The following is a 15,278-nucleotide window of genomic DNA, read 5'->3' on the forward strand; positions in this document are numbered from 1 at the left end:
TTTGTTCCCCCAGATTATATTTAGATCACCTTTGAAAACTTCAGGTGACATCCAGTGCCTGGGGTCACAAAGATCCTCTGCAGAAGGAAATGGCAACCCACTTCACTATTCTTGACTGGGAAATCCCATGGACAGAGGAGTGTGGCGGGCTACACACCATGGAGTCTCAAAAGACAGGACTTAGAGACTAACAACAGAACAACACTTTCAAATATTTAAAATTGATTGTGCCCTTCTGGAGAGCAGTATGGCAGTGTTTACTGACATTAACATGCACACTGAGTAAAATCTGACTTTGAGGAAACTTGTTGGAAATATCCCAACATGTACAGAAAGACACACACACATCCATGGTTACTGAGCATTGTTTGTAATAGGTGAAAAAGTGGGGGGGGGGGGGGGTTGGAGAAAGTGAGCCACCAGGGAAGACCCCCAAAAGAAAAATGTTTAAATAAAATGTGATGAGAAATACACAGAACAAATTACAATAAATAGGCTTCTTCATTGATTATAAATATAAAATTTATAGCCCAAAAAAGAAAAAAGAATAGAAGACAATTGTGCAACAGTATTATCCCTATGCTCCCAGTTATATTTAAGAAATCCAACCGAAATATGCGCACATCAGGTTTGGATACCTATGCTCTTGAAGGTTCCACATCTAACTGCTATACGGCTTAATACGTACATAGCCTTACACGGTAAGTGGTATAATAAGAATTGTCTTTTTAAAAAAATTATAATGCATTCTTGCATTACTTACATAATTTAAAAGTGAAGAATATGTTTGTGAGTGCATTAATAACTGCCTGAACCCAACTACCTGCCAAGAGGTAGGTTTATTACAACCCTTCCATCCCAAAAGCCCAGCACGGGGTCCAGCAGTTAATGGCCTGGCTGTGAACACGTGCTGCGGGGACCAGCCTGCGGATTCTCACTACTCCCCACACCCTAGCGAGATCCTAGAGTCACCACGCTTATTCTCCCTGAGACGACGCAGCCGCCAGCCATCCAAAACGCAGGCGCCAGAAGGCGGTGCCCACTCCCGGCAGCCCCGCCTCCCGGGCACCTAGACGTCACTGGGCCGCGCCGCTGAGTATCTGAAGGGCCTGCGATCTGCCTTCCGGAAGGGAACCCCGGCCGCTAGCTATGGCGACCGTCGCGGAGCAGTGGGTACTGGTGGAGATGGTCCAGGCGCTCTACGAGGTGAGCTTGGCGACTTCAGGGGCTCACGACCAGACCCAGCCCTGGGGAAGTGGGACGTTTTGTGTGGATTTTTGTGCTGAGGGCCTAGGCGGGCCTGGCCCAGTCACGCCCGGACCCTCGGCGTCGCTCCCTGGAAGGGCTCAGAGGCACACATTTCCCAGCTGCGGAATGTAGGGAGCGCGGGTGGGAGCCGAACTGGAGCGGGGGGGGGGGGGGGGGTCTCGATTTGCTCTCCAGCGAGCGGAGAGCCCTCTCCAGGTCCTGTCCGAATACAGGAGAGAGACTAGTCAAAAGCCAGAGCTGCTAAAACGGGAGAGATGGAAGTAGAATGGAAAATCTCAGTCTGGATAGGTCCCAGGGAAGACAGGTCCTTGGAACTGTGGAGCAGATAATAGGGGAAAAAATAATAAGTTGGAGTTTGTTTTTGTTGGGAGGTAGCCGAATGATTTGTTGGAAAGGAAACCGAATGATTTAGGAATATGAAATAGCCATTCTTCCGCATACGTCCCATTTTCTGTCTTGCAGAGATACAACTACTTTAGTAAATCTTTGAAGAAAGACTAGTTAAGGGATGTTTATTGAAAGGCCAGCCATTTCAGGTAGTAAGATAATATAAAATTTAAATGTCGTTCTTGTAAAATGTTCATTCGACATTTAGTGAGTTTCCCTGCACTGTACAGTGGAACTTTCTGATTGTTCTCTGAGCTGTTCAGTAGCCACTAAACACATGTGGCTATTAGCACTTGAAAAGTGGCTAGTACCGCTAAAGGACTGAATTTTTCATTTTAATTTAGATGTGTATTTAAATAGTTGAATGGTACTAGTGACCATAGTATTGGGCAGCACAGATGTAAATGCTAGAAGCAGTGCAGTGAGCAAACAGGTAAAAGTCGCTGTGCTTATGGATCTCACATTCATGTAAAGTGAATCTCAGTTTTCTTTCGATAATTTTCAACTTAATATTGCACTTACTGGCAGCGGTGATGATGAAAGATGCATCAGGACCCATCAGGACTTTTTGGAAAAAAAAAAAAAAGACAGTTAAGAAAGAGAATATGGCTTAGGAGATGTCCAGCCATAGGTTAATCACAGTGACTGTGAAAGTGAAAGTCACTCAGTCTTGTCCCACTCTTTGCGACTCCCCGGAATTCTCCAGGCCAAAATACTGGAGTGGGTAGCCTTTCCCTTCTCCAGGGGATCTTCCCAACCCAGGGGTCAAACCGAGGTCTCCCACATTGCGGTGGGAATCTTTACCTGCTGAGTCACAAGGGAAGCCCAAGAATACCAGAGTGGGTAGCCTATCCCTTCTCCAGCGGATCTTCCCCACCCAGAAATCCAGCTGGGGTCTCCTGCATTGCAGGTGGATTCTTTACCAACTGAGCTATCAGTGACTTAAGAAGAGCCACTGAAATTTAAGATTTGTGTTTCAGAAATGAATAACTTCTACTGTATATTGTTGCTGCCTTTCTGAAGACTGCCCTTCGATTATGTAACTTCTCATACCTTAGTACTGACCATGAGTGAGCCTTGAGAGAAGTCCTCCTGGATGTCTTTCCTAGGGAAGAAAAGAACTTGCATTTATAATTTGTATTAATTCACTAGACATTTCAGCTTTTCTTAGGATGATGTCTTTGTGGGGTGGAATGTTTAACTAGTGACTTGGATATTTGTTTGTCAGCTATAATCCGGTTATTGATAAAACCAAAAGGGTTTTTTTTTTTTAGTAGAGCACTTATTCTTAAATGAACTCTATTCAGGAGGGATCAGCAAATTTTAAAAATAATCTTAGAGAGATTTCTGGTTTTGCTTCTAATTTCTTTGTACCTTGGATGTAGAATTTAAGTAGCCTTGTTGTGTACCCATACATAGATAACATGTATGCAGTTTTAAAGGTACCTGTGCAGTGATCTGAAAGTTTATGTATGCATTTGTCCTCAGTTTCCCTGTCACCACCTCAGAATTTCTTGAACTACTGTGACTCGTCACTTTCTAATGCTTTAGAGTAGCTTGTATTTACATTTCTGCTGCTACTGCTGCTGAGTCGCTTCAGTTGTGTCTGACTCTGTGCGACCCCATAGATGGCAGCCCACCAGGCTCCCCCGTCCCTGGGATTCTCCAGGCAAGAACACTGGAGTGGGTTGCCATTTCTTCTCCAGTGCACGAAAGTGAAAAGTGAAAGTGAAGTCGCTCAGTTGTGTCCGACTCTTAGTGACCTCATGGACTGCAGCCTACCAGGCTCCTCCGTCCGTGGGATTTTCCAGGCAGTAGTCCTGGAGTGGGTTGCCATTGCCTTCTCCGATTTACATTTCTAAATACCTCTTTTAAATGACTTTCCAATGACAACCTATTGGAATACAGCACTCCATAACTGACTGATGGTGGTTTAGTTGATATCTGGAATCTTCTACATGTACTTGGTGTGTTTAGTTGTATAAAACATAAAAGTCAGCTAGCTTGGCCTTTATCCTGGAAATGTGCAGTTGAAAAGAAGACCTGACATGGATAATTTCATTAAGGTAACTTTTTGCCTGTTGACACAGAAAACACTACATACTTTTGGGGAACTATGGTAGAAAAGAGACATGCTATTTCTTTAAGCATTAATAAAGTCTTTCTGCCATGTTCTAAGGAGAATTTAAAGAGGCTTATCAGGGATACAGAAAATGTAGTAAGATGTGCAAAATTCTTTGAAAATTGTGGAAACTGGTTTCCAAACAATTTTCAGTTCATCCATGGTATGTGAAGTGATAGAAGGCTTGTGACGCTGCAAAATGTTTGTTACAGTCATTTCCTACTAGTAAAAATACAAATTACCTGAAGGATCTGATAGTTAATATTGTTTAATTATTGAAATTCTGTGTCAGATTTTATTAAATTTTTTTTTATTCCTAAAGATGGTTTAAAGCTGCAGTTTTAGAGATTTTTTCATGTTAGGAGAAATGCCTTCTGTTAGAAATGGGAAATGGAATGAGCAGACATAAAGTGAGTTTTGGAAGTAAATCTTCAGAAGTAATAAATAAGTTTTGTAAGGGTCCTGGGTAGTAGTATATGCAGGTACATTAAATTATATGTGCAGGTTTGGAAATATTTGTTTATTTCTTGTTTTTGTTTTACTTTTGTTTTTTGACTCACTCCTAGGCTCCTGCTTATCATCTTATTTTAGAAGGAATTTTAATACTCTGGATAATCAGACTTCTTTTCTCTAAAACTTACAAATTGCAAGAACGATCTGATCTTACACTCAAGGTGAGAAGTTAAATTTCTATTTTATTATTTGGTGTATGATTATAGTTGCTACATCTTTCAAAAAGGACTTGTGGTGGCTCAACTATATGTGTTATAATGTTTTCTGGAATGTAAGGAAAACAAGAATGAAATATCAGGGTAAACAAATTACAAAGAATCCAGGGATAAAGTAAGTACACAAAGGAGTACCATGTTACAGGCCTTTATATTTTGCTAGGCATAAACAGCAGTCTGGAAACGTACTAGATGCTGGAAGGGAAACATGGGCTACTGCTGAATTGCCAGTGTCCACCTGTAAGATTACATGAGTTGCTTGGGAAAAGCAGCACTGTTTCTCAAGTCTGAATGAAAGTTTTCCCTGTGGTCTTCATAAAAGAGATTCAGAGTCGGAGAGAATCCTCTCCATCCCACCACTCTCCACCTTCCCACCCCAAATCAAATTTTGATGTGTTCTGTATGGTAAAGGACCCAGCTCAAGCCCAAGTTGGGCAAACTTTGGGAAGAAGGGTCAAGAGGACTTTCAATGCTGCCCCTCTGGGGGCTGTTGTTAGTATGGAGGACCAAGGGGTTTGTGGAATCCTCCACCTTCTCATGCACGTAGGAACACTGAGTAACTGTGCCCCAGGTATGAGAGGGGAAGAGCAGTTTTAACTGCAGCATGGTGTCTGTGACTTTGATTGTTTCCCTGTCCAGCTTCTAGAGCAATATGCCAGAATACTTAGAGACAGGTACAGTTAGAGATGTTTTCCCACAAAAGTGCCTAAAACTTCAGTTCAGAAGTTCACAAGGCAGTGTTAAGTGTAGCACAAAGATGGGCACTGCTCTTTTCTTTGCTTACTGGAGCATTTACAGGAGAAGGTGCAAGTGGAATGGAATTACAGCAATGTGGCAAGTGTTTCCTTGTTTTCACTGACCGGCCCTTGCTGTCTTGATCATTAATGTTTATCATGAGATGGTCAGACAGTATCCCCTCTAGGGGATATGCAGCACGTGACTCTTAGGGCAAATAAGTTTAGGAAACCTGGGTAAAGCAAACTAAAGAGGTGTCTCATTGCATGATTTCTTATATAAAAGGTTTTTTATACACCAGTGGCTATTTGAACCTCTGGAGAGATACCCTAAACTTGACCACAGATCCTCACCCCTGCCTTTTTTTATGGCACACTAATCCTTGTGGGATTAGTGTACCATAGAACACTCTTTTGATGGTATTACAGTAAGATTGAGTCATCCAGCCTAGAAGTCCTGTCTTCTTTTTTTTCCCTTGCTATTTAGGAACTCCATGTGAATGATTACATGGCCATGGAACAGATTTCTAGCCCAGCTGTTTAAGGGGTTGATCATTCCTAATATTTAAGCATATCAGTCTACACAAATGTGCATTTTGAAAGAATAATGCCTAAACATAATTTTAGAATAACCCTCTAAAAGCAAAACTTACCTAGAGCAAGAATCAGTAGTCACTGACATCTTACCCTAAAAGCTGTGGAAGGAAAAAAAAAAAACCACTGTGTGAGCGTTTCTAAAGCTTAACTTAATGGCAGCAAAGAAGAAATGCCCTTCTCAGTTTCACAGATGTGCAGAGTCTCTTGAATACCAGGCAATCTTGAATTGATTCTGTCTCCATGGTAGCCAGTGGACTGTGTGTATGTATCAGGCTACTGTTCTTCCATGCAATTGATTTATTCAGCTAAGCATTTTTGAGTCCCTGAGCCTTAAGTGAGATGCTCCTGGCCATGCCCTAGAGTTGCCTGTTAGGAGAAACATACACAGAAGCATTTAACAGGAGTGTGGAAATAGAAATATTAAGAGTGGGCTTCTCTAAGGCTAGAATTGCTGTTTCTGTCATGTTCATCAGGTGTGCCTCATCTCATCGTGTACATCCAGAGTACATTTTCAAAATTACACTTCCTTTTCTAGTTCAAGAAAGGATAAGAAACTCAAAATAGTCAAAATACCTGTAATGCAAGAAATAACAGGTAAAAGGAATAAAGTGGCTTTCTGTGAGAAATTTCCAAACAACTAAATCCTATTATAATAATTATTATTAGAGAGTCTTTTGGTGTATTTCAGTTGCTTCTGAATCCTTGCCAGTGGCTTATAGAAACAGTGCTTTGTAGTCTAGTTGATCCCTTCCTATGACTATCATGCCTATAAGAACCTAAGGTATGGCTGTCTGTAATATTTTGCAAGAGGCTGAGGTCACTTAACCTGCAGTCGTGCTTCTTATCTTTGTGTTGTAGACTTTTTGTTTTATCATCAGTAGCAGTTATACTTCCTACAGTGAAAAATTCTGAACAGAAATAAAATTTAAAAAAATTTTCCATCACCCAGGAAGTTTCATGGGAAAAGAGCCTTTAGTCTGAGTTGAGAAAAGAGGTGAGGGGTTAAGTGCACAAAACTCAGTAGTGATTTAGTGACATTTCCAGCCACAGCATCTGGGCCGCTTTCTAGCAGCATGTTCATTACAATGGCATCATTACAACAAACAGTTTAGATACTGCTAGAGTTGCTGTCCCAGCAGCAGCAGCAGCAAGTAGCACTGCACTGTATTTTAACTGCTTTTCTCTTGTAGGAAAAGGAAGAACTGATTGAAGAGTGGCAACCAGAGCCTCTTGTTCCTCCTGTCTCAAAAGACCATCCTGCTCTCAACTACAACATTGTTTCAGGGTAAATTGGTTTTGCTAGTCAAGGGCTGGTGTTTGGTTTCCTGAAAGTAAATTCAGCAAAGTATATGTTGGTTTATATAATATTTCCTTTTTAACTGAAATAAGACGTTCAGAAATTTTTGGAGATCGGAAATACTCTTTAATAGTCTCCAGTTTGGGTTTCAGAGTTTGTCTGTTTAAAACAACATATCTATTTTTCAAAGTAATACAGACATATAATATTTCAGATGGTGAGACAGTGAAATGAAAAACAGCATTCCTCCTTTTCCCCACCGGTTTGTTTCCGATTTTATATCTGTTGTAAATCTTTATAACTAGATAGTAATGGTATGCTTGCACTACTGTTTCTTGATTGATTAGTATAGACAGTCCCTGTTGACTCTCACAGTATGAATTATGAAACTTCAACTCACTTACGCTAGTCCCTCCTGGCTTCCAGTGTTTTATCTGTTTTTATGTTTAGTTCTTCTGTTTCAGTATAGAGAAAATACTAGACACATAGTTTCCACCATCAAGAAGTAATAGGTATTAACATTTTGCTGTTTACTTCAAATCTGTTTTTTAAAAGAAATAGAGCATTAGAAATATAGTTGATCCTTGAACAGTATGGCAAGGCTGCTGACCCTCCATACAGTCAAAAACCTACATCTAGATTATAGTCAGCCCTCTAGATACATGGTTTTAATACATCCCTCCAGATACGTGGTTTTACTGCTATTTACAATCTTGAAGTTGGTGGATGTTCCTTTACTTATATTTATACTTTTACAACAATATGCCTGTTGCCGTGAAAGTTTTCAGTATTCGTTTAAAAAACATGATGCAGCATGTTCTCCTGAGAGAGCTTCCCAGGTGGCTTAGTGGTAAAGAATCTACCTGCCAGTGCAGCTGATGCAGGACATGTGGGTTCAGTCTCTGGCTCAGGAAGATCCCCTGGAGAAGGAAATGGCAACCTACTCCAGTATTCTTGCCTGGGAAATCCCATGGACAGAGGAGCCTGGAGGGCTACAGTCCATTAGGTCGCAAAGAATCAGACACCACTGAGCAACATTTTCCTGAGACTGTCCTTCTACTTCTGGTCTGACATGAGAGAGGCTTGTATTCTTCACTTTGGTGAATTTCTTTGGTCTTATGAAAGTTTTACTTGTTCTTAAATCAAACTTAGCAATCATTAATGTTATGATCATAAAATCCTTCCTACCTCAGATGTCTAATTTGCCTGTTTTCTGTATGACAGTCACTTGTCCCAACATAATTGGTTGAATAATCCATTTTTTACCTACTGATTGGAAATTTCCTTACTTTCATATGTCATGTTCATCACTCATTTTTGTCCACCTCCTTTGTCATATCCTTCTCCAGGAGATCTTTCTGACCCAGGGATCGAACCTGGGTCTCCTGCATTGCAACTAGATTCGTTACCATCTGAGCTGCCAGGGAAGCCTCGATCTGTTAAGTTCCCTTATATAAGATCTCTTTCTGGCTTTATTTCTGTTCTTTTGGTGTATTTGTTCTCCCTGTGCCAGAACCTCGTTTATGTTGTTCAGTCGCTAAGTCATATCCAACTCTTTGCAACCCCATGGACTACAGAACACCAGGTTTCCCTGTACTTCACTGTCTCCCTAAGTTTGCTTAAATTCATGTCTGTTGAGTCAGTGATGCTGTCTAACCACCTCATCCTCTGCTGCCCCCTTCTCCTTTTACCTTCAGTCTCTCCGAGCATCAGGATCATTTCCAGTGAGTTGGCTTTTCGAATCAGGTGGCAAAGTATTGGAGCTTTAGCTTCAACATAAGTCCTTCCAATGAATATTCAGGGTTGACTGAATCCTTTAGGATTGACTGCTTTGATCTCCTTGCAGTCCAAGAGACTCTTAAGAGTCTTACCCAGCACCACAATTCAAAAGCATCAATTCTGGGAAGCTCAGCTTTCTTTATGGTCCAACTCCAGATCCATACACAACTACTGGAAAAACCATAGCTTTGACTATACGGACCTTTGTTGGCAAAGTGATGTCTCTGCTTTTTATATACTGTCTAAGTTTCTCATAGATTTTCTTTCAGTGAGCAAGCATCTTTTAACTTCATAGCTGCAGACTCTGTCCTCAGCCCAGGAAAACAACATTTGTCAGTGCTTCCACTTTTTACCCTTTTGTTTGCCATGAAGTGATGGGACCAGATTCCATGATCTTAGTTTTTGAATGTTGAGTTTCAAGCCGGCTTTTTCGTTCTCCTCTTTCACCCTCATCAAGAGTCTCTTTAGTTGCTCTTTACTTTCTGCCATTAGAGTGATATCATCTGCATATTTGAAGTTGTTGGTATTTCTCCCAGCAATCTTGATTTCTGCTTGTGATTCAACCAGCCTGGCATTTTGCATAATTATTCCACATATAAGTTAAATAGGCAGGGTGACAATATACAGTCTTGTTGTACTCCTCTCCCAGTTTTGAACCAATCGATTATTCCATGTCTGGTTCTAATTGTTGCTTCTTGACCTTCATACAGGTTTCTCAGGAGACAGGTGCGGTGGTCTGGTCTGTTTAAGAATTTTCCACAGTCTGTTGTGATCTACACAGTCAAAGGCTTTAGCATAGTCAATAAAGCAGAAGTAGATTTTTTTTTCCTAGAACTCTCTTGCTTTCTCTGTGATCCAACAGATAATGGTAATGTGATCTCTGCTTCCTTTGCCTTTTCTAAATCCAGCTTATGTATCTAGGTTCATGTACTGCTGAAGCCTGGCTAAAGGATTTTGAGTGTAACCATGCTAGCATGTGAAATGAACTCAGTGGTAGGGTAGTTTGAACATTCTTTGGTATTGCCCTTTTTGGGGATTGGAATGAAAACAGACCTTTTCCCATCTTGTGGCCACTGCTGAGTTTTCCAAATTTGCTGACATATGAGTGCAACACTTTAACAGCATGATCTTTTAGGATTTGAAATAGTTCAGCTGGAATTCCATCACTTCCACTAACTTTGTAGCAGTGTTTCCTAAGGCCCTCTTGACTTTACACTCCAGGATGTCTAATTCTAGGTGAGTGATCACACCATTGTGGTTATCTTGGTCAAGACCTTTTTGTGTAGTTCTTTTGTATATTCTTGCTACCTCTTCTTAATCTCTTCTGCTAATGTTAGGTCCTTAGTGTTTCTGTCCTTTTTCCTGCCCATGTTTTCATGAAATGTTTCCTTGTTATCTTCAGTTTCCTTGAAGAGATCTCTGGTCTTTCCCATTCTACCGTTTTCCTCTGTTGCTTTGTGTTGTTCATTTAAGAAGCCCTTATCTCTCCCTGCTGTTTTCTGGAACTCTGCATTCAGTTGGGCGTGTCTTTTCCTTTCTCCCTTGCCTTTTGCTAATCTTTCATTAGCTATTTGTGAAGCCTCCTCAGACAACCACTTTGCCATCTTGCATTTCTTTTTCTGCAAACAGTAAAGCGTCTGCCTGCAATGTGGGAGACCCAGGTTCGATTCCTGGGTCGGAAAGATCCCCTGGAGGAGGAAATGGCAGTCCCCTCCAGCACTCTTGCCTGGAAAATCCCATGGACGGAGGAACCTGATAGGCTACAGTCCATGGGGTTGCAAAGAGTCGGACATGACTGAGCAACTTCACTCACTCACTCACTCCTGTTCAGTTCAGTTCAGTGCAGTTCAGTTGCTCAGTTGTGTCTGACTCTTTGTGACCCCATGAATTGCAGCACGCCAGGCCTCCCTGTCTATCACCAACTCCTGGAGTTCACCCAAACTCATGTGCATTGAGTTGGTGATGCCATCCAGCCATCTCATCCTCTGTCATCCCCTTCTCCTCCTGTCCCCAATCCCTCCCAGCATCAGTCTTTTCCAGTGAGTCAACTCTTCACATGAAGTGGCCAAAGTATTGGAGTTTCAGCTTTAGCATCATTCCTTCCAAAGAACACCCAGGACTGATCTCCTTTAGAATGGACAGGTTGGATCTCCTTGCAGTCCAAGGGACTCTCAAGAGTCTTCTCCAACACCACAGTTCAAAAGCATCAATTCTTCGGCATTCAGCTTTCTTCACAGTCCAACTCTCACATCCATACATGACCACTGGAAAAACCATAGCCTTGACTAGACAGACCTTTGTTGGCAAAGTAATGTCTCTGCTTTTGAATATGCTATCTAGGTTGGTCACAACTATCCTTCCAAGGAGTAAGCATCTTTTAATTTCATGGCTGCAGTCACCATCTGCAGCCTCCTCTACAGTGTTACAAACCTCTGTCCACAGTGTTACTTGTTTTTCTTATGCCAGAACTTCATTTATACCACTAGGTTAATAATAGGTCTTGGCTAGCATGGATCCTTAACCTTCTTCAGAATTGTCTAGGCTGTTTTTTGACTCTTCACTAATAGTTTAGGTTTAGCTGATCAGATTTGACCAGAAAATGAATTTGAACTTTTGACTAGTAATGCATTGAATTTGTGGATTAATTTGGAGAGAACTGGCATATTGCTAATGCTGAATCTCATCACCATATACCTTATGTATAACTTGTATATTTAGGTCTTTCATGTTTCTGAGAAAAGTTGGGTAACGTTTTTCATAAAGATTTTGCTTAACTTTTCTTACTTTTTGTTTTGAAACATGATAGATTCACATGAAGTCATAAGAAATAATACAGATAGATTCCATATACCCTTCATCATGTCCCTCAGTGGTAACATCTTGCTTAACTATAGTACAGTATCACAGCCAGGAGATTGACATTGCATATCTTTTAATAGCTTTATCTCCAGATACCAGAGAGTTTTCATTTCTGTCTTGAAGAGCATCATTTTCTTCGTTTCTGTGTTATCACACTGGCTAGGATACTTTCTATGCAGTGTTGAATAGGAGTGGTAAGAAAGACTTCCGTGTCCTGTTCCTGACAGCTTTTAAGGGATAACCTGTATGGTGTTACAGGCCTTCCTTTCTCATCCTAATTTGCTAAGGAAACTTTTTGTTAGTTTTAAAATCAGAGTATTAAATTTTATTGAATCTGTTGAGATGACTGTGACTCTTCTCTGCTAATCCATAACTTTTAAATTGTACTGATTGATTTTTTACATTAATTAAGCACAGACATAAAATTTCTTGAGAAAATTGCAAGCAACCATGCCACTCATCGTCACTCAGATTCTGACTTGGTAGTCTTGCAGAAAGATGGAGATTTACCCTCTGGAAAGGCTAAATAGAAATGAAAAGTCCGAAGGATGTGTTAGGGAACGGGTGCCCTTCTGAAAACAGAATGTAAGTAAAATGTTTATAATGAATAGTAGGGATGCTGATTCCATTTCCTCCATCTCAGCTCTTAGAGAAAGTTGGCAACCAGATTTATACCTCATATATACCAAAGGAATTCTCTTTGGTGAAACTTGAAGTCAAGAGAATAAAAACAGAAAATTTTGAGCTTAGAGTTTCCACAGATGAACTCATGTCTGATTATTATAGAGTGAAGCCCACTGTGAATCAAGAAGCCAGGCCTATTTACATAGTGCTTCCAGTTAGTTTCCTTGTGGCTCATATGGTAAAGAATCTGCCTGTAATGAGAGAGACTTGGGTTCAATCCCTGGGTCAGGAAGAGCCCTTGGAGAATAGCTACCCACTCCAGTATTCTTGCCTGGAGAATTCCATGGACTGAGGTGCCTGGCAGTTTACAGTCATGGGATTGCAAGGAGTCGGTCATGACTGAGCAACTAACTAACACTTTCACTTTTTTCTTTCTGGTTAGCATTTCAGTGTCTTATTCTTAAAAATGGGTAGACAACCTTAAATTATGGTCCATTGATTTTCAACAAAGTGCCAAGACAATTCAGTAGGGAAAGAATCGCCTGTTTTAATGAATGGTGATGGCACAACTGGATAGAAATATATAAAAGAATAATGACAGACCTCAAACTCACAACATGTGTAAAAATTAGCTCAAAATTAATCACAGGCCTGAATTTAAGAGCAAAAATTATAAATGCTTGGTAGAAGAAAGAAAACAAAAGAGTAATTCTTTGTAACCTTGGTTTGGGCAAAGATTTTTAGATATGACACACGAAGCACAAGCAGCCAAAGGAAAAATAGATAAACTGCAATTCATTAAAATTAAAAACATCTGTGCTTCAGAGTCCACTGTCAGAGAAATAATACAAAACCCTGCAAAATGGGAGAAAATATTTTCAAGCCATATATTTGTTAAGGGGCTAGTATCCAAAATAATAATATATTAGAAAACTCTTACAACTTAGTGATAAACCCTATTTAAGCATGACTATTTGGTTAATTTTTATTAATTGTTGGGTTGTTCTTTTTTTTTTTTGCTAATATTTGGTACTTTTAGTGTCAGTATTAGAAAATGACTTTAGTCTTTTCTTTTCCCTTACTATGCTGGCCCAGGTTTGGTATCAGAAATTTAGTAGTCTTGTAATTTTCTTGGCAATAATATGTATTTGTTGTTTGTTCTGTTGAGCATAGATTTTTAATCATGAATTTAATGTCTTCAGTGAGTTTGTAAAGCCGTTTCTGTTTCCTTTATGAGTAAGTTTTGGTTATTGTCATTTAGTAATTGTTCATTTCTTCTTGTGTTTTCAAATGCTTTCGCATGAAGTAGTTCATAGAATTTCTCAAACAGTTATATGTAAAAAAATATATATATAATATATAAAATATATAAAATATATATGTGTGTGTGTATTAGTCACTTAGCTGTGTCCAACTGTTTGTTATCCTATGGACTATAGCTTGCCAGGCTCCTCTGTCCATGGGATTCTCCAGGCAAGAATGCTGGAGTGGATTGCCATTTCCTTCTCCAGGGGATCTTCCTGACCCAGGGATCAAATCCAGGTCTCCTGCATTGCAGGCAGATTGTTTATCATCTGAGCTATAGGGAAGTCCTCCTCATATGTAATATAATATATATGATATATATATATATATATACACACACACACACACACAACTTTATATACAGATGTGTAGAACAACACATCTGTGGGGTTTGTGTCTGCATTGCAGTCATTTGTGTCTCCTTTCTCACTCAAATTTGCTAAAGGTTTGTCCTCTGGTTTAGTTCAGTCTCTGTATTATTTTCTTCATCTTGGGCCTTTCTTGCAGACACAGGTATTGACCTTCTCTTCAGCACTGTTCTCATCAGCACTCATGTAGACAGCATTCTCATTTGCTTTTTTCTTTGTTTCCTTTATCCCTAGCACCTGCATCTGTTCTCCGCCAGTAATGTATCTCGCTGTGATGCTTGTATTTTACTTCTTTTATTATTTTATGTCATTAAAAACATGTATTTTATTATTTTTAGCGTGTATAGATTCTTGAAACTAATCTTAATGTTTTATGAATGTGTGTTTTTAATTTTGTGCTCTAGATTCCATTCTTATTTTTTTTTAAACAAGTTTTTTACTCAACACAATTTTTCGACAAATGTTTGAGTTCCTGCTGTGTTCAAGGAATATGCTGAGCATGTACAGTAAATCAAAATCTTAGTTCTCTTAGGCCAGGCAGACCAAAAATGAAGTAAATACAGTGTTAGCTGGTGTTGAGTGGTATAAAGAAATATGAGGCAGCACAGAGAGTGGAATTGCTAAGTGTACTTCTCACCATTTCTTCTGACTGCTGCATATTATTCTGTAGTGTATGGCCACCATGTTTTACTTAGCTATTTGCCTTGTGATATATACCTCAGCTGCCTCTACTCCCCATTGCCGCAAACAGCGTGGTTATTAAACCTGATTGATATCCTGTTGACCTGTTTGAGTCTCTCTAGGGGTGTGGGCCCAGCAGGAGAATCATGATGTAGGAAAGTCCCAGAGGGAAATGAGACAGGCCTATCAGTTCAGTTCAGTCACTCAGTCATGTCCAACTCTTTGCAATCCCATGAATTGCAGCACGCCAGGCCTCCCTGTCTATCACCAGCTCCTGGAGTTCATTCAAACCCACGTCCATCGAGTCAGTGATGCCATCCAGCCATCTCATCCTCTGTCGTCCCCTTCTCCTCCTGCCTCCAATCCCTCCCATCATTAGAGTCTTTTCCAATGAGTCAGCTCTTTGCATGAGGTGGCCAAAGTATTGGAGTTTCAGCTTTAGCATCATTCCTTCCAAAGAACACCCAAGACTGATCTCCTTTAGAATGGACTGGTTGGATCTCCTTGCAGTCCAAGGGACTCTCAAGA

General features: G+C 40.3%; 1 protein-coding gene across 2 annotated transcripts in view; it reads left to right on the forward strand.

Annotated features, from left to right (window-relative positions):
- The first annotated feature begins 1,088 nt into the window (after positions 1-1,088).
- SPTLC1 (serine palmitoyltransferase long chain base subunit 1) overlaps positions 1,089-15,278 on the forward strand; it is a 65,473-nt gene continuing 51,283 nt past the window's right edge. For both annotated transcript variants that reach the window (XM_052644972.1, XM_052644973.1), the window contains exons 1-3: positions 1,089-1,206; positions 4,345-4,452; positions 7,028-7,122. In XM_052644972.1, the coding sequence (XP_052500932.1) occupies positions 1,150-1,206; positions 4,345-4,452; positions 7,028-7,122 (260 nt within the window). In that variant the 5' untranslated portion in view covers positions 1,089-1,149. The remainder of the gene's footprint in view (positions 1,207-4,344; positions 4,453-7,027; positions 7,123-15,278) is intronic.

This window comes from Budorcas taxicolor, chromosome 8, assembly GCF_023091745.1.
Source record: "Budorcas taxicolor isolate Tak-1 chromosome 8, Takin1.1, whole genome shotgun sequence".
NCBI lineage: Eukaryota > Metazoa > Chordata > Mammalia > Artiodactyla > Bovidae > Budorcas > Budorcas taxicolor.